The following is a 20,588-nucleotide window of genomic DNA, read 5'->3' as shown; positions in this document are numbered from 1 at the left end:
ATAGGAGATATGTCAGGAACTACCACCCTGAAAGTAGACTTAGAAAAGAAAAGTTTCGCCTTGACAACTTGTTCTATTCTGTAGAAGAATTTCTATTATTATAATGTGTAAGAGGTAGTGGTACTGTATATTTTTTGTTGTGATGTAGCCATATTTACAAATGAATTTGCAATGTGAGTGTAAAATGACTCTTTTTCACATCATTATGATTTATTGTGCAAAATGGTTCATGAAACTAACTAATTCACACTTCTGCATACTGTAATGCCTGATTTTTGCTTATACACTGTATTTGACATTTATGTAATTGACTGTGTAACTTCCTAGCATTCTTGATCTTAAAGATAGTTTTAGCAATATAATTGCCATCGTCACACATTATATGATTTTTGCTGCCGTATGTGACTGTGGACTACTTCAGTTTCTTTTTATAGGAGCTGATAAATGGAGTATAAAAAATGTAAATTACTTGAAGTACATTAAAGATATTCCAAAATTCTTTTCCATCTTTACAGTGCGATACCCAGTGATTTTCTTATATGAGAATTAAGTTCAATGATTTAAATGTCTATCCCTTCCCAGTTTAATTTTTTAAGTTCAGTTTTGACTTCTTGTTTATTTTATAATTGAGTTAAACCTCATCTCACAATACATTAGCTCGTTATTAATTGGTGGTATTTCAAATCTGCTGTAGTTTCAGCATTATGGTGGATACTGTAACACATTTGTAGTATTGTGAGATAACATTTTTCAACTCTTTAGTGAAACATATGCAGCAATGAACAAACATTAAAATTTTGATCATCTCACCATTTTTCACTGCTAGTTGTCTTTGAAATATTGAAAGTGCCGGTAATAAATCAGTTCTGTTTTGTAAATGATGCAAAACATTTGGATTTTGAATTCTGCTAGTGCACAAATTGCATATCATTGTAGAACTGTCTCTGTCATTTTAAGGTTTTTGTGTTACAGCATGATCTGAAATTGTAGGGATTTGTCTTGAGAATTAATTTTTACCTCATTTGGAGGGTATAAAATTTTTGATTAAGGCAACCTGGAAAACTTTAATATGTCTGTGGGACTACATGTTCTCTCTTTCTCTCTCTGAAAGCTGTAAAGTATATTTAAATGTATATTGAAGTGGGAGTGATGAATGGCTGTTATTAGGTAACACCCAAATTTCTCTTGAAATGCTATTGATGAAAGTCTTCACTATCTACTTAATTGGTGTGGCATCATTTGTTTCAACTCCTCCACAGAATATGAAGGGTATAATTTTAACTATCACCCAAAAAAATTACATCATTAATTTGTTGACACCAGACCTGCAGACATGTATATGCAAACAAACAAAAAATTAATTGTGTAACTTTATTTTTTTTTCTAGTTGATAATTCAAATTTTATGACTTTTCCTCATATACACCGCAAAGAACATTGAAGAGAAGCTGAAACTCTACGCAGGATAAGAGCTCAAATCAACACTTGTTCCTTTCATGGGCAGTGCTATTCCAATAGGCCCATCTCAACACGCCTTAAAGTCAATCAAAATTTCAACCTGCCGCAAGTTCCTTTGCATGATTTCCAAACTTCGCAAAGATTCTTTTCAAAAGCTATGAACATATAATATACAAAGGAGAAAGAGTGCAAGAGCTGGTCACATCTCATCAGTTACTGGAATTAAGGATATGTATGTTTTCTTGCAGTATGTTTTTCAAGGGACATTTGTAATGAGTTACAGCTTTGCTATAATTGCATGGCATTTGACAGTACCTGAAATGCTAAATTAAGAAATTTTTTGGTAGAATTTAGTAAATGAATGGATTTCATATCCACAAACTGGAACTAGTGTCTAGGGCCAGGTGTGAAGTGTGTTATGTTGAATGGAAGCCATAAGTTTATTTTGCTTTTACAGATATTGAGGAAATAATGAAAAGAAAGGAAAGGTCTGGCATTATTAGTGGCTGAATGAAGGGTTCAGCTATTGCATAGGGAAACTGCTTCTTGGTTGTGTGCCCATGAGTTGTGAGTATTTATAATTCAAAATATACTGCTGACAATTTACAAATAAACAGTAGTGTTATATTTGTGTAGTGTTAGTAGGAGAAGCATAAGTGCTGTAATGGATGTATTATACACACACAGTGTAATTAGGCACTACTGCAGGGAATCATGGGAGCATAAGCCCACAACTGTCTCCTAGCACATAGGTGTTACCTTGAATAGAGTTGCAGGTGGGGGGGGGGGGGGGAGGGGAGAGGGGAACAAAGCCCACTCATCGTCACAGAACAGGTAGCACAGTGGAGTCATTCACAGTCGTGTATTGCTGCAGTGTTCTGTATCGTTTCCTATATAAAGTTGACAACAGGAGGAAACAGTCCGTACTGGCCCAAAGTCCACCAACTTCCACCATTTCCTTTGCACCCAGAAAAGTGTCAAGTTATATCGTGCACATAGTGGGTCTTACGAAAACTGAAATCAGCTGCCAGATTAATGCTCATTTATGGAATTTATACCATATACTGCCAAGTCTGAACACAAAAAGGGAGAAGACAGTTTAGAATTTTAACATCTTGTCAACATCAAGATTATTAGTGCTGGAGCATACTCTGTTGGGCAAGGAATTAATCCAGTGTGATTTGGGGAAACTGCAGAAAATCCGAATCAGCAGAACAGGGTGGGACTTTGAATCCCACTTTCCCATTTAATAGGACAGTGTTTTAAGTCTTGGACACTGAGGCAACCTGCCTATATCAAATTATGTGCATGATCCTTCTCAGCTCTGGCATAGCCGTTCTTAAAACTCTGGTGGATGTAGGACAGAATCTGTCCACTGGTGTGCTGAGAGGGAACTTATAAAAAGTAGTTATGTTCAAAATGATGGTAAGTGACGAACATCTTTGGGTGTGTGGAGAAATGTTTTATGGCAGACATGAAAATGAGAGTATAGCCTGAATTCCCGAACTTAAGAAAAACTAGTTTAGAATGAGAGGTTATATGAAAAAAATTGAGAGGTGTAAATTGTCCTATAGCTTGACTTGTTATCTACCATAATGAAATTGCCTCAACTTTTACGGGAAAGATAATCATGCCAGTCTGTTGTTATTGCTTCCATTCATGATTCATTTACTGTTGTCTCTGAGGGCAGACATCAAGATTATGTATATGTGATGACAGATCCATTAGCAATAGGGCTTAAAATTGCATCTTATTTGTGGGAGGTGAATTTGTCATTTGTTGCAGTTCATAACAATTAACAATGATTGCATACTTCAGCCTTTCAGAGGCAACACGCTGGAAATTCGCATGAACCTTTATATATATATATATATATATATATTAAAAACAAAGATTCCAAGACTTACCAAGCGGGAAAGCGCCGGCAGATAGGCACATGAACAAAACACACAAACACACACACAGAATTACGAGCTTTCGCAACTGGCAGTTGCTTCGTCAGGAAAGAGGGAAGGAGAGGGAAAAATGAAAGGATGTGGGTTTTAAGGGAGAGGGTAAGGAGTCATTCCAATCCCGGGAGCGGAAAGACTTCCCTTAGGGGAAAAAAAGGACAGGTGTACACTCGCACACACACACACACACATATCCATCCGCACATACACAGACACAAGCAGACATATTTAAAGGCAAAGAGTTAAGGGCAGAGATGTCAGTCGAGGCGGAAGTACAGAGGCAAAGAAGTTGTTGAAAGACAGGTGAGGTATGAGCGGCGGCAACTTGAAATTAGCGGCGGTTGAGGCCTGGCGGATATCGAGAAGAGAGGATATACTGAAGGGCGAGTTCCCATCTCCGGAGTTCGGATAGGTTGGTGTTGGTGGGAAGTATCCAGATAACTCGGACGGTGTAACACTGTGCCAAGATGTGCTGGCCGTGCATCAAGGCATGTTTAGCCACAGGGTGATCCTCATTACCAACAAACACTGTCTGCCTGTGTCCATTCATGCGAATGGACAGTTTGTTGCTGGTCATTCCCACATAGAAAGCATCACAGTGCAGGCAGGTCAGTTGGTAAATCACGTGGGTGCTTTCACATGTGGCTCTCCCTTTGATCGTGTACACCTTCCGGGTTACAGGACTGGAGTAGGTGGTGGTGGGAGGGTGCATAGGACAGGTTTTACACCGGGGGCGGTTGCAAGGGTAGGAGCCAGAGGGTAGGGGAGGTGGTTTGGGGATTTCATAGGGATGAACCAAGAGGTTACGAAGGTTAGGTGGACGGCGGAAAGACACTCTTGGTGGAGTGGGGAGGATTTCATGCAGGATGGATCTCATTTCGGGGCAGGATTTTAGGAAGTCGTATCCCTGCTGGAGAGCCACATTCAAGGTCTGATCTAGTCCCGGGAAGTATTCTGTTACAAGTGGGGCACTTTTGGGGTTCTTCTGTGAGAGGTTCTGGGTTTGAGGGGATGAGGAAGTGGCTCTGGTTATCTGCTTCTGTACCAGGTTGGGAGGGTAGTATATTATATACATATAGTGAATCTGACAGAGAAATTCCACGAATAATGAAAGACACTTATATTTATATGGATTCACAGAAAAGGAGAGAAACTTTCTAGAATTATTTTAATGTTGACTTAATTTGCAGTTTAATGTAGAAATTGAAGCAGAGCTTTATCCTCCACCTTATATGGTCTTTAGAACGCAGAAAGCTCTCTACAGACTTTCATTTCTACCAGTTTAATTTACACACTTCTGTGCTTTAAACTTTACATTTTGAGAGGATAGTTTACATTAACCTTTAAGTGTTCACCCAAAGTGTAATGCAGATCTGTTGTGTGTCAGGTACATGTTTCTGTATTTCACTAATATTTAAATATTTGTAAGTGTCGTTTATGGCAAACCAACTCACTTGAATAGATCATTTGAATAGTGCTCAAGCAGAAACTTTAAATCAGCAGAATATCTTAAAGTGCTCAAGTGAGAAAATCAGTAGTGCAGACAAACAGTATTATTTGTCCCAATTTAATTATGGGCATGTTATTTATGACTCAGCTCAACCTTTTGATAGAACAATGATGGACACCATACACTGCAAGCACAATGAATTGCCAGTCTTATTTCTAGCAACTGTATAAAAGCTAATGTGCTGCCTCTTAACTCTCTGCAGCATACAATTGAGACCCACTTGAATGCTGCTTTTTATGTTAAATTTTAAATATATGTTGCTTCTTTACTGTCTCACACACACTGATTAAGAGAAGAAGATAGTCAAGGTGATCACATCACTTCCAAGTATTACTTCTTCAGAATTCCTCTACCAACGAAGTACATGATTTTTTATGCCAACTTTTACCCAGACCTGAAGAAGGCCTTAAGAGAAATTTCCGCTGTGAGTTAATTTGCAGTATTTTTGGACTTACTTGTACGAAGAAAAATTAAATAAATAATTCAAAGCAGTATTTTCCATCAGGAAATAAAACTGCACAATAAGTTGCTCAAGGAATTGTCAGAAATAACTAAAACCAACTTATTTAAAAAGGCAATTAAAGCATACATTTAAGCAATATATATACAAAACGATATAGGACTGCTTAAAACACACAAAACAAGGATTGGTAAAAACATTATTATTGTTAAAAATTAATAAACACACAACATTTTGGTCAGTCCTCAATTGCCTTACACAGTATAATCTATGTTACTGCAAAATTGTATTCTCAAGATCGTAGATGGAAAGAGGTAGCCTCCATTCGTCTTTCTGAGCTCAACATCTCAATTATGAAGGGTTTACGACTCAGTTTTTCAGACAGTCAAATATGAATCCACAAAGAATACAATAAAGAGATGGGGATATTATTGTGGTCCCAATGTCAGCTTAAATGATGTGTGTATAATGTGTGCAATGTGTACAGTGACTTGGGGTGAGATATGATCAAATCGTGTAATATTAGGATTTGAATTAGCTAGACTTATAAATAATTGCACACATCCATGTTTGTTAACTTTAAATTATATTTTATTGTTGTATTAGGCTTACATGTACAATATCATCGTAAAATGTTGTTAAGTGAATAAACAACTAGCTAACTAACTTGGAAAAATGTGTAACAAGTTTTCTAGTACTGCACCATAAAAGCTTCAACAGTACTGATCTTTACTGTGTGCAGTCTCCTTACATACCATTTCATTATTGTTTTGGATAAAATATTACGAGAGAAGTTTGAGCACAAAAGAATTTATTAATATTTATCCTGGCACATTAAACTGCAGTGAAGCTTTCAAGCTTACAGCAGTATACATTTTCAGTTATACAGATTGTACTTGTACAGAGTGGGGAAAATAAAAGTGGTGTAAAGAACCAGGTTTCGGGGTACAAAGAAACACAGCAAATGAAAGGAAATAGAGTACTAACCTTACTATAGCATATCTTGAAAGTGACCACTATTCATATCTTGGCACTTTCTGGCCCTGGTCAGCAAGTCACTAACGACAGATTGAAGCTGCACTACTGGAATTGTTGCAGTCTGATCCGAAATGTTCTGCTGCAGTTCTTGAAGGCTGTGAGGGTTGTTGTGATAGACGTTAGACTTGAGGGCTTCTCACACAAAGTAATCATATACTAACAGATCAGGTGATCTGGGTGGTCGGCCAGGGCCATGACCAGACCGACATATGCTAACAACTCTGCCAGACGTGAAGATTGTGTAAATGTGCTCCAAAGTTTGGCTGGCTGTATGGGCAGTTGCTCCATCCTGCCACAAATGATTTCAAAATGTTGGCATTGTAACCTGCGGAAGTCAGTGTCTGTTGAAAGAAGATGGAACCAATAGACACTGCACACTAAATCCCAACCTTTTTGATCATGCAGTGATGTTTCTGGAAGTTACAGATTCACCACTGCCCAGAATGTGTGATTCTGTGAGTTGCCATAACCACTCTGGTGAAGCCAGGCTGCATCAGACATTAGGAACAGATCTGTCTAAGCTGTTCATTGTTATCTTAGTGAACAGCCACTCACAAAACTGGAGGCGTTGAGGGGCATCTGCTGCTTGTAATGTATGAACATCGGACACCTGGTAGGGATGGATGTGCAGGTCTAGGTGGAGTATTCGTCTGCGTGATAGACGTGATGTGCTGGTCTCTTGCAACATAGGTTGGGTTGATTTGATAAGACTCTGAAGCATTTTCTGGTGTGTGGGCACGTTTCAGAATATTTTTTGACTTGTTCAAAACAGAGCCTGTCTGATGCCATTTTCGAACTAAGAATTGCACGGCACTCTTCACTGGCATTTTGACACCATTAAACTTCTCAGCACACAACTGACCACACCATTTCCACGACTTTGTTGTCACGTAACTTTCATGAAAGAAGGTATACATGGAAGAACCCTGGAGATACTAAAAGGCTTCAGATAGATTATATAATGGTAAGACAGAGATTTAGGAACCAGATTTTAAATTGTAAGACATTTCCAGGGGCAGATGTGGACTCTGACCACAATCTGTTGGTTATGAACTGTAGATTAAAACTGAAGAAACTGCAAAAAGGAGGGAATTTAAGGAAATGGGACCTGGATAAACTAAAAGAACCAGAGGTTGTACAGAGTTTCAGGGAGAGCATAAGGGAACAGTTGACAGAAATGTGGAAAGAAGTACAGTAGAAGAAGAATGGGTAGCTTTGAGGAATGAAATAGCAAAGGCTGCAGAGGATCAAGTAGGTAAAAAGACGAGGGCTAGTAGAAATCCTTGGGTAACAGAAGAGATACTGAATTTAATTGATGAAAGGAGAAAATACAAAAATGCAGTAAGTGAAGCGGGCAAAAAGGCAAACAAACGTCTCAAAAATGAGATCGACAGGAAGTGCAAAATGACTAAGCAGGGATGGCTAGAGGACTAATGTAAGGCTGTAGATGCTTATCTCATGAGGGGTAAGATAGATATCGCCTACAGGAAAATGAAAGAGACCTTTGAAGAAAAGAGTACCACTTGCATGAATATCAAGAGCTCAGATGGAAACCCAGTTCTAAGCAAAGAAGGGAAAGCAGAAAGGTGGAAGGAGTATATAGAGGGTCTATAGAGGGGCAATGTTCTTGAGGACAATATTATTGAAATGGAAGAGGATGTAGATGAAGATGAAATGGGAGATATGATACTGCGTGAAGAGTTTGACAGAGCACTGAAAGACCTAAGTCGAAACAAGGCCTCGGGAGTAGACAACATTCCATTAGAACTACTGACAGCCTTGGGAGAGCCATCCTGACAAAACTCTTATCATCTAGTGAGCAAGATGTATGAGACAAGTGAAATACCCTCAGACTTCAAGAAGAATGTAATAATTCCAATCCCAAAGAAAGCAGGTGTTGACAGATGTGATAATTACCCAACTATCAGTTTAATAAGTCAGAGCTGCAAAATACTAACGTGAATTCTTTACAGACGAATGGAGAAACTGGTAGAAGCCGACCTTGGGGAAGAGCTGTTTGGATTCCGTAGAAATGTTGGAACACGTGAGGCAATACTGAACCTACGACTTATCTTAGAAGAAAGATTAAGGAAAGGCAAACCTACATTTCTAGCATTTGTAGACTTAGAGAAAGCTTTTGACAATGTTGACTGGAATACTCTCTTTCAAATTCTAAAGGTGGCAGGGGTAAAATACAGGGAGCGAAAGGCTATTTACAATTTGTACAGAAACCAGATGGCAGTTATAAGAGCCGAGGGACATGAAAGGGAAGCAGTGGTTGTGAAGGGAGTGAGACAGGGTTGTAGCCTCTCCCCGATGCTATTCAAACTGTATATTGAGCAAGCAGTAAAGGAAACAAAAGAACAGTTTGGAGTAGGTATTAAAATCCATGGAGAAGAAATAAAAACTTTGAGGTTCGCTGATGACATTGTAATTCTGTCTGAGACAGCAAAGGACTTGGAAGAGCAGTTGAGCAGAATGGACAGTGTCTTGAAAGGAGGATATAAGATGAACATCAACAAAAGCAAAACGAGGATAATGGAATGTAGTCGAATTAAGTCGAGTGATGCTGAGGGAATTATATTAGGAAATGAGACACTTAAAGTAGTAAAGGAGTTTTGCTATTTGGAGAGCAAAATAACTGATGATGGTCGAAGTAGAGAGGATATGAAATTTAGACTGTCAATGGCAAGGAAAGCGTTTCTGAAGAAGAGAAATTTGTTAACATCGAGCATAGATTTAAGTGTCAGGAAGTCATTTCTGAAAGTATTTGTATAGAGTATAGCCATGTATGGAAGTGGGACATGGATGATAAATAGTTTAGACAAGAAGAGAATAGAAGTTTTCGAAATGTGGTGCTACAGAAGAATGCTGAAGATTAGATGGGTAGATCACATAACCAATGATGAGGTATTGAATAGAGTTGGGGAGAAGAGAAGTTTGTGGCACAACTTGACTAGAAGGAGGGATCGGTTGGTAGGACATGTTCTGAGGCATCAAGGGATCACCAATTTAGTACTGGAGGGCAGTGTGGAGGGTAAAAATCGTAGAGGGAGAGCAAGAGATGAATACACTAAGCAGACTCAGAAGGATGTAGGCTGCAGTAGGTACTGGGAGATGAAAAAGCTTCCACAGGATAGAGTAGGATGGAGAGCTGCATTAAACCAGTCTCAGGACTGAAGACAACAACAACAACAACAACAACAACAACAACAACTTTCCACAACAAACACCCACTGCTGCATTGTTAGTACCATCGCCCCCTTTGTACTGCTCCATTCACAATGGAACAGCCCATACTGCGCTCTGAACTGGGAGGGATTACGTGTCAGGCGTACACATTGTGTGCACACTACGGGAGTGTGGTTAGATGCATAAATTCACATCCAATCGCATCCACTCATCTGGGCCACTTTTATTTGCCCAACCCTGTATGTGTGTCCTCAGGGGAAACCGTCTTAACATAGTGCTGTCCGTGTGGGCGAAGAGGTTTGTGTGCTCTGAATTCAGAGGGCTATGCCAGCAGTAGCTTAGCTACCAGAAGGGTCACCCAAGTCGGATAGGCCAAAGAGGAGGAGCCAGACAAAGTGTGTCCCACAACGGCCTACCGCTCCCCCTTTCCTATCCCAAACCTGTTCTCACCATGTACTTTTCCTGTCATTTCCTGTTATATGTATAAGACCCCCAACAGCAGAGAAAGAGTCTTTCGGAACGGTGAAGCTAGCAGAAGAGGCACCTTTTCTCTTTGGGTACAGAAAGAGTCCAAGTAGTGACTGTACCCCAGAGGGATGGCTACAGACAGCGTCTGACTCATAGTGAGCAGCTGATTCTAGGCTGGGCATCCTACTGCCTTTGTGGAAAGTAGCAGGAAACTACCACACAACATTTCCAAGCAGTACATGGTATGTCTCTCCATGTGAAAGATTTCGGAGTTAAAACCTCCCCTCATTCGGATCTCCAGGAGGGGAACACATTGAGAGTAGACATATTTGAAAGGAGGAAAGGAACAAAGAAGGAAGGAAGGAAAGATAAGGCTTGGAACATGGAATGTGAGGACACTGATGCAAGCAGGAAAGCTAGAGAATGATAAACAGGAGATGTAAAGGAACAGATTAGATGCCCTTGGTTTGTGTGAAATGAGATGGGGAGAGAATGGAAAGATAGAAAGTGGAGATTATAAGCTATTTTACTTGGGGGGAATCAAGAGTGATGAGGAATATTGATAGGGCAAAAGCTGAAAAATAAGGTAATGAAGGTACATTGTATTGATGGAAGACTGATGATACGACTGAAGGGCAGTTCAAAAGATTTGGTGTTAATACAGGTATATATGCCAACCAGCCAGCATAGAGATGAAGTGGAAGAATATTATGAGAAAATACAGGACCTCACCGAGAAAGAAAATAGAAACACCTGCATTATCATTATGGGGGACTGGAATGCAGTGGTGGATGAAGGAAGGAGTGAAGATACAGTAGGAAAATTTGGATTAGAGATGAGATGGATAAGAAATGAGAGAGGTGTATGACCAATTACCTTCTGTAAAGAAAATTCATTATCAGTGGTTAACACATTATTTGAACACCACAAAAGGAGATGTTACACATGGATATCAAATTTGAATAGGGAAAGATATGAGTTGTACTACATCCTGATACAAAAAAGGTTTAGGAACTGTTTGAAGAACATCAGAGCTCATCCAGGAGCAGATACAAATTCAGACCACAACCTAGTAGTGGGAGAAATAAAAGTTATGTTGAAAAAGTCTGGAGAGGTAAAGCAAAAGAAAGACTAAACATAGAAAGACTCAAAAAGGTTGGAAAGGCATCAGATTTGGAAAACGGATTTATGGAAAAATGGGAAAGAGGTAGTGTTGATGGAAGTGTTAATGACAAATGGATAAAAATGAGGGAAGGACATATGGACTCTGTCAAAGAAGTAACAGGAATTAGTGTGTCCCAAAGTACCAGGAAAGAATGGATAACAGAAAACATGTTAAAAAAGATGGAAGAGCGGAGAAAGTGGAAAAATGTAGAAACTGAAGAAGGCAAAAAGAGGTACAGGAAACTAGATAATGAATTAAGAAGAGAAACTGAAGAAGCAAGGGAAAAATGGATGAAACAGAAATGCGACAAAATAGAGAAAGAGGGAAAGTATGAAATGATGTATAGAGTGGCTAGTGAGATAGTTTTTGAATGTAAAAGAAAGAGGAATACCATGGAAATAGAGCAGATGGTAGTCTAGCAGAACAGCCACAGGAGGTTTTGAACAGATGGCGAGAATATATTGAATGTCTGTATAAGGGGAATGAAATGCAAAGCAAAACTAAGGTTGAAGAGGAGCAATATGTGCTGGAAGATGGAAAGGGATTCACCATCTTGGAAGCAGAAGTAGAACAGGTGCAGAAGGGGATGAAGAATAGGAAGGCTTGTGGAATTGATGATTTCCCAGCAGAACTGTTGAAGAGTCTGGGAGACAAGGAAAGAAAAGAAATAGTCTACCTCTGTAACAAGATATATGACAAAGGGGAATGGCCAGAGGACTTCCTTGCAACAGTTATGAAACCAATAGAGAAAAGGAGAAACACTAAAAAATGTGAAGAGCATAGGACCACCAGTCTAATTTCTCATGCAGCTAAAGTGTTGTTGAGAGTGTTGAATAGAAGGCTATATGGCAAGCTGGATAGAGTGATTGCAGAGGAGCAGTTCGGATTTAGAAGAGGAAAAGGAACAAGAGATGCTATTGGCCTGTTAAGAACTATACGGGAAAGATATATGGAAAAAGGTAGAGAAATCTTTGCTGTTTTTATAGATTTAGAAAAGGCTTTTGACAGAGTTCAGGGGAACAAACTGATGGATATTTTGAAGAGGAGAGGAGTAGATTGGAAAGAGAGACGACTGATACAGAATCTTTATTTACACCAGAAAGTAAAGATAAGGATTAGAAATGAAATGTCAGAAGGAAGCAGCATTGGACGAGGTGTTAGACAAGGTTGTTGCCTTTTCCCACTTTTGTTTAATGCGTACCTTGGAGAGATTATTGCGAAAGGCTTAGATGGGAAAAGAGGAAAAGGTGGAAAGAGAATTGAATGTATAGGATTTGCTGATGACATGGTATTAGTGGCAGAAAGTTAGCGGACAGTGAATAACATGCTGAAAGATCTGAATGAAGCCTGTGTGGAATATGGGATGCAAATAAACACAGCAAAAACAAAGAGTGTAGTCATCAGTACAAGGCACAAACTGTCGAATATTAAAATAGGACAGTCTACCATTAGCAAAGTAAGTGCATTTAAATATCTTCGATGCACAATAACAAGACTTGAGATGTCACCAGGAGGTGAAAACTTGAATTGTCATAGCAAAGGAAGCATTCAACAGAAAGAGGAGACTCTTATGTGGCAAATTAGATAAATGTCTAAGGAAAAGGCTTGGCAAATGTTTTGTCTGGAAACATGGATGCTGAGACGAGAGAATGAAAAAAGGTTAGAAGCATTTGACATGGAGGAGAATGGAGAGAATAAGCTGGATGGAAAGAGTGAGTAATGAAAGAGTATTGGAAAGGGTTGGTGAGAGAAGATGTCTGCTGAAGGTTGTAAGAGAAAGGAAAAAGAACTCGTTGGCACATTCTTTGAGAAGGGAGTGCTTGCTAGCAGATACTTTGGAAGGATTGGGTTGTGGGAGAAGACTGAGAGAAAGAAGGAGATACAAGATGATAGACCTATGAAAGAAAATGTGAAACTTTGTGGCAGATGAAAACTGTGTGCTGGAACAAGACTTGAACTCTGAACCTTTGCCTTTCATGGGCAAGTGCTCTACCGACTGAGCTACCAAAGCATGACTCATGACCTGCCCTCACAGCTTCAGTTCTGCCCATACCTTGTCTCCTACCTTCCAAACTTCACGGAAGTGCACACTCCGCTGCAGAATGAGAATTTCATTCTGCAAAAAATATCTGCCCACAGACCAATTGCAATGTCAGAAATTTATTTTTTGGGTATATTCTAACCTCTGACATCTCCTCCATTCCTCCACAACCAAATTATTGATAATACAAGCCCACCCAGCATCCTGCAAGGTGAGTTTTTCTCTGACTTTCTAATGAGGTCCTTTTTCAGAGCCTATACCATGGCAGACACATCATGCAGTGCTCAAAATTTCCCTGAGCAAATCTTGCTGCCCATCTTTGTACACCTTTCGTGTCTGAAATCAGATATTATTGGTATGGGTCCCTATAAGACAGCAATGCCCCATATGTGGCCTCACCTCTTGCTTTATGTTTCTCATGACTTGGAAAGTGGCTGTTTGCCGTGCAAACTGCCCCTCTCCCATGAAGACCCCAGTGCAACTTGGTATCAAATGTAACCCACAAATACGTAAAATAGCCAACACAGGTAGTATGTCTGTGCCTGACTTACCACAATTTTTTTTGTAGCGGAAATTGACCAATTGGCTCTTGCTTTATATAATTCTTGTACAACTTAAACAATTTAAGCAGCACATGCCCGGTATGTTCTCAGGAGCCAGGATTTAATCAACAAACATCATCATAGTTCAGCCAGTTTACACGAAATATTTATAGATTATTTATGCAAACCTTCCTCATTAATCATACTGTCTATTAGTGCAAACCATATAAAAATCCCTACAGTACCTCCTGACATTAGTCGTCATGTACGGACAGAAAACCGTGGCTGGGGATTTTGGTTTATAATATGTAGCAATAAGTAATAGGGGTCCTAGAACACTTCTCTGTTGCATGAATGACAACAGTACCCCTACTTTCTTTGGGACATCTTTTCCTATCCTTACCCTCTGTGTTATGCCCTGCAGACATACCTTTACTAAAGTTATTAATGTGTTTTTAACTCAGGAGTGTCCATTATATTTGCAGCAAGAGCCCATGATGGGCTCTATCGAAAGCCTGTGATAGGTGTACATAGATGCATTCTAGTTCCCCCCCCCCCCCCCCCCCCCGCTCCCCTTCCACACACACACACACACACACACACACACACACACACACACACACACTCATCCAGCTGTTTTTGTGAGTCACTTGGCAATCATATTAATCTGACATATTGTACATAATTCTTTTCCCTGTTTCTTATCATCCTGTTTGGATGTCTTTAGTACTTAGATAATGATCAACTTCTGACATGACCTGTGCTGGATTGTGAATATGTGAACCAATGTGAATGAAAGAGGAAGAGGGGGTGTGACAGTTTACTAAAAAATTGTAATGATTTTTGAAACATTTAATTTTAAACAAGTTTTTCTGAAATTATTTTTGGTTTTTCACTGTGCATCTGAAAAAAAGAAAGGGGGGATGTGATACTATCCATGATTGTAGAGTTTATTAACTCTTTGAGGTTAAAATGGTGGTTTCAGGGAGAAACCCCTATCTCTCAAAGAGTTAATTGAAAAAAGAATGGATCGCTAGGAATAAGCAAGACTTGGATGCCTGTAAAACAGTTAGGAAACTATACCATACTGTTACAAATGTAAAAAGAACGGGAGACTGAATAATTTAACCCCCAAATCCTCCAAAAATAAATGAAAAATATACCTGTTCAAAAAGGCAGACAAAAATTCACTTGATGCCTTCCTCAGAGACAATCTTACTTCTTCCAAATTAACAATGTACCGGTAAGTGTAGAAGAGATTTGGCTTGAATTCAGAGAAATAGCGTCAACAGCAATTGAGAGATTTATACCAAATAAATTAACAAACGAGCTGATCCCCCTTGGTACATGAAATGGGTCAGAACACTGCTGCAGAAACAAGGAAAAAAGTATACCAAATTTACACGAATGCTAAATCACCAAGATTGCCGATTTTTTGTGGAACCTTATAATTTAGCGTAGACATCAATGTGAGATCCTTATAATATACTCCTGGAAATTGAAATAAGAACACCGTGAATTCATTGTCCCAGGAAGGGGAAACTTTATTGACACATTCCTGGGGTCAGATACATCACATGATCACACTGACAGAACCACAGGCACATAGACACAGGCAACAGAGCATGCACAATGTCGGCACTAGTACAGTGTATATCCACCTTTCGCAGCAATGCAGGCTGCTATTCTCCCATGGAGACGATCGTAGAGATGCTGGATGAAGTCCTGTGGAACGGCTTGCCATGCCATTTCCACCTGGCGCCTCAGTTGGACCAGCGTTCGTGCTGGACGTGCAGACCGCGTGAGACGACACTTCATCCAGTCCCAAATATGCTCAATGGGGGACAGATCCGGAGATCTTGCTGGCCAGGGTAGTTGACTTACACCTTCTAGAGCACGTTGGGTGGCACGGGATACATGCGGACGTGCATTGTCCTGTTGGAACAGCAAGTTCCCTTGCCGGTCTAGGAATGGTAGAACGATGGGTTCGATGACGGTTTGGATGTACCGTGCACTATTCTGTCCCCCCTCGACGATCACCAGAGGTGTACGGCCAGTGCAGGAGATCGCTCCCCACACCATGATGCTGGGTGTTGGCCCTGTGTGCCTCGGTCGTATGCAGTCCTGATTGTGTCGCTAACCTGCACGGCGCCAAACACGCATACGACCATCATTGGCACCAAGGCACAAGCGACTCTCATCGCTGAAGAGGACACGTCTCCATTCGTCCCTCCATTCACGCCTGTCGCGACACCACTGGAGGCGGGCTGCACGATGTTGGGGCGTGAGCGGAAGACGGCCTAACGGTGTGCGGGACCGTAGCCCAGCTTCATGGAGATGGTTGCGAATGGTCCTCGCCGATACCCCAGGAGCAACAGTGTCCCTAATTTGCTGGCAAGTGGCGGTGCGGTCCCCTACGGCACTGCGTAGGATCCTACGGTCTTGGCGTGCATCTGTGCGTCGCTGCGGTCTGGTCCCAGGTCGACGGGCACGTGCACCTTCCGCCGACCACTGGCGACAACATCGATGTACTGTGGAGACCTCACGCCCCACGTGTTGAGCAATTCGGCGGTACGTCCAACCGGCCTCCCGCATGCCCACTATACGCCCTCGCTCAAAGTCCGTCAACTGCACATACGGTTCACGTCCACGCTGTCGCGGCATGCTACCAGTGTTAAAGACTGCGCTGGAGCTCCGTATGCCACGGCAAACTGGCTGACACTGACGGCAGCGGTGCACAAATGCTGCGCAGCTAGCGCCATTCGACGGCCAACACCGGGGTTCCTGGTGTGTCCGCTGTGCCGTGCGTGTGATCATTGCTTGTACAGCCCTCTCGCAGTGTCCGGAGCAAGTATGGTGGGTCTGACACACCGGTGTCAATGTGTTCTTCTTTCCATTTCCAGGAGTGTAGTTTCCACAACAAAACTTTATCTTGAAACTTGGCAGAAAATCCAGAGAGATTGGTTGTATGTAAAGTATGCTAGTGGCAAGACACAGCCAATGCCTTATCTGCACGATAACAACAGAAATACTATCGATGACAGTGCTGTGAAAGCAGAGTTACTCGACACAGCCTTTCGAAATTCCTTCATGAAAGAAGACGCAGTAAATATTCCAGATTTGAAATCGAGAACAGCTACCAACATGAATAACTTGGAAGTAGATATCCTCTGAGTAGTGAAGGAACTTATGTCACTTAATAAAAGCAAGTCTTCTGGTCCAGACTTTATTCCTTTCAGAGTATGCTGCTGCAAAAGCTCCATACTTAACAACCATACACAACTACTCACTGGACGAAAGATCTGTACCCAAAGACTGTGTAGCTGCACAGGCCACACAAATAGTCAAGAAAGGTAGTAGGAGTAATCCACTTAATTACAGGCCCATATCATTAACGTTGATATGCAACATGAGTTCGGAACATATATTGTATTCAAACATCATGAACTACCTCAAAGAGAACAGTCTTTTTGACACACAATCAACACAGATTTGGTAATCGTTGTTCCTGTGAAACACAACTAGTTCTTAGTAATTGACAGAAAGTCATCAAGTAAAACAGAAGTGATTCTGGCATTCCCCAAGGTAATGTTACAGGCCCTCTGATTTTCCTTACCTACATAAACAATTTAGGATACAATCTTAGCAGCCTTCTTATGGTTATTTGCTGATGGTGCTGTCGTTTATTGTCTAGTAAAGTCATCAGAAGATCAAACCAATTGCAAAACAATTTAGAAAAAATATGTGAATGGTGCAAAAATAGGCAAATGACCCTATATAATGAGAAGTGTGAGCTCATTCACGTGAGTGCTGAAAGGAATTTGTTAAACTTCGGCTACATGATAAATCAGTCTAACGCAAAGACCATAAATTCAACTAAATACCTAGGAATTACATTTGTGAACAATTTAAATGGAAAGAACACACAGAAAATGTTGTGGGGCTGGCAAACCAAAGACTGTGTTTTATTGGCACCTGCAGGGTAAGCAGGAGAGCTTCTGTGATAGCTCAGTGGTAGACCACTTGCCTTCAGAAGGCAAAGGTCCCAAGTTCGAGTCTTGGTCCAGCACACAGTTTTAATTTACTAGGAAGTATCATAGGGAGAAATGATCATCATAATAAAATAAGGGAAATCAGAGCTCACACGAAGAGATACAGGTGTTCGTTTTTTCCGCGCACTGTTAGAGAGTGGAATAATAAAGAACTAATGTGAAGGTGGTTTGATAAATCCTGTGCCAGGTACTTAAGTGTAATTTGCAGAGTATCCATGTAGATGTAGATGTAGATGTAGGTGGTGCAGCTGTTAAAACACTGGACTCACATTTGGAAGGATGGCCCTTCGGATGTAGGGACTCACAGAAAACCTGAAAGCAAATGCTGAGATGATTCCTTTAAAAAAAGACTAGACCAGTTTCCTTCCACAATCTGAGTTTGTGATCTGTTTATAAGGACTGTTTTGTTGACTGGATGGTGAACCTTTAACTAGATTCCTTTATTTCGTTTGAAAGTCATGCTGGTAAGAATAAATAAGTGAATGGCTCTGTATGAGCCCAAATTTCTGTAATTTGACTGCCATGGACATTACACAACACACAGGTGGATGGTTATAATATATTTTTACCTTTTCTCAGAAATGGCTTTTGGAATTTCAGGAGTAATCTTTTCTTTTATCCATAGTTTATTTATCGTGCTCCACTCTGAAATATCTTGAGCATATTGTGTGATATTCTTGGCCTAATTAAACAAATCCATAAAGAATCAAGCCATTAGACTCTACACTGGACTTGCATTCGGAAGGACGACGGTTCAATCCCACATCCGGCCATCCTGATTTAGGTTTTCCGTTATTTGCGTAAATCGCTCCAGGCAAATGTAGGGATGGTTCCTTTGAAAGACCATGGCTGACCTCATTCCCTGTCCTTCCCTAATCTGATGAGACCGATGACCTCACTGTTTGGTCTCTTCCCCCAAACAACCCCCCAACATTAGACTCTTATTCCAGATGAAGTGCTCAAATCTGCATCTGGTCTTTTACACTGTATGTGCTCATTAGTGTTTACAAACTATTTCAATTGAGTGCCTTCAAAAGCCATGACTGATTTAGTTGATTTACATCCCCATCTTTGTCTATTTGTACACAATATTGATGGATTGATATACGCTAACCTTAACCTTAAAAAAGCGACTCCCTACCCCTCTCCCTCGCTCCCCCTCTCCATCCCGCCTCTCTCAATCCCCCCTCCATGCCCCCCTCCATCCCCCCCCCCTTTTGCTCAATTCTGTTAATCTTAGTCAAGCAACCATTACCAGGAATGGACTGAACGAGAGTTTTGTAAGCAGACTGGTTTCAGATGTCATTGTGTAAATAGTCTTTGAGTGAATTTTTTCCAGTTAATTTATTAGCTGTGGCTAATATATTAGGTCATATTTGCTAGGAAGTTGTCGGTTGTATATCAAGTCTCATTTTCTGTAACCACTTGTTCTGTTTACAAAGTGATTATGTGGATCTTCAGAAAATGCTTTCTACCCTATGCCATCCATGCAGTGTTAAAACATGGAACTAACAGTTGTCTCTGTTTCTCAGTTCCAATAGTGTTACCACTTTTAGTGTTGAAATTTAAACACTACTTGACTGTTACATACACTTACTTTTTCTTTGCTCTAATTCAAGATGCTCCACTTCATTTATATGAATTTATTGTTAATTATTTGCATGTTATGTGGATCGTAATTGCAATCGCTCACCCTAATGTGGGACTTTTCAGTTAGTTGATGAATGTAATACACTTTCTCAGTGAAAAATATCCCAACATGCTGATGATTTACGTAATTGCCTTTTACAGTAATTATAAGGTACATTTAGTTATTATTATGGTTTTTTTCTTAACTTTATCTGTAATACAATATATCTGTCTTACTTCCACACATGCCAACCACCTCTTCCTCCCTCCCCCCCCCCCCCCTCGTACAGCTGCCCTTCCCACCCCCCCCTCCCCCTCTCCCCCCTTCTCCCCCCCTCTCCACACACACATTGTATTATTAAAAATGTTGTAGGAGGAGTTATTGAGCAAATATTTCAGTTTGAGCTTGAGTTTGAAATTAGTTTTATTATGTCTGTAAAATAATTTTTCCATGTATTTCTGTGAAATAATTCTAAGAAAAAACATAAAGTACGAATTTTTGGTATTTTTCAGTTCAGACTGTAATTTATGCAATGGTCAGACACTGAAGCATGGCCAAGAAGACGGAGGCCATGCGTGGTTTTAATGTGTCTGTTGTGGGGTTGTCAGGCACAGAGAAGGATAAAGGACAAGCTGGAGTTGGTAAATCTTGCCTGTGCAATAGGTTCATGCGCTCACTTGCTGATGATTATAGTGTTGATCACATATCTGTTCTAAGCCAGGTATGTTTTTCATACAATAATTAAATTGAAATGTTGTGAATGTGATTTATCCATAGAATGTTGTGATCTGGAAGTAGGTCTTGCAAATAAGGTAACAGGAGCTTGTAATGAAATGAGATTTGTGAGACTCGTGCAGATAAATAAATGTTACTTATAATGTTTTGGTTATGTAATATGACATACTGATTTCATTTATAGCTATAACTCGGAAAGAAAAATGATGTTATCATGAAGAAAATTATGTTAAAGTGCAATGATTTGTGTTGAAGAATTTTCAACATTAATGTGATGGTGTTATTCCTTTTGCGTGAATGATTCTTGCTGTGATAACTGTTGTCTTGTTAGGGCATCCTTTTGAAA

At 40.3% G+C, this 20,588-nt stretch overlaps 1 protein-coding gene across 6 annotated transcripts in view; it reads left to right on the top strand.

The window, feature by feature from the left end:
• LOC126297586 (rho GTPase-activating protein 190) overlaps positions 1–20,588 on the top strand; it is a 296,415-nt gene that overhangs the window by 13,135 nt on the left and 262,692 nt on the right. For 4 of the 6 annotated variants that reach the window (XM_049988556.1, XM_049988559.1, XM_049988558.1 and 1 more), the window contains exon 2: positions 20,020–20,228. In XM_049988556.1, coding sequence (XP_049844513.1) covers positions 20,058–20,228 — 171 coding nt within the window. In that variant the 5' untranslated portion in view covers positions 20,020–20,057. Of the gene's footprint in view, positions 1–1,914; positions 2,025–20,019; positions 20,229–20,588 lie in introns of those variants that run through there. The other 2 variants (XM_049988560.1, XM_049988557.1) reach the window with 1 other exon arrangement.

This window comes from Schistocerca gregaria, chromosome X (genome assembly GCF_023897955.1).
Source record: "Schistocerca gregaria isolate iqSchGreg1 chromosome X, iqSchGreg1.2, whole genome shotgun sequence".
NCBI classification, from domain to species: domain Eukaryota; kingdom Metazoa; phylum Arthropoda; class Insecta; order Orthoptera; family Acrididae; genus Schistocerca; species Schistocerca gregaria.
Note: the sequence above shows the minus strand (reverse complement) of the source record. Positions and strands in the feature narration are given on the sequence as shown.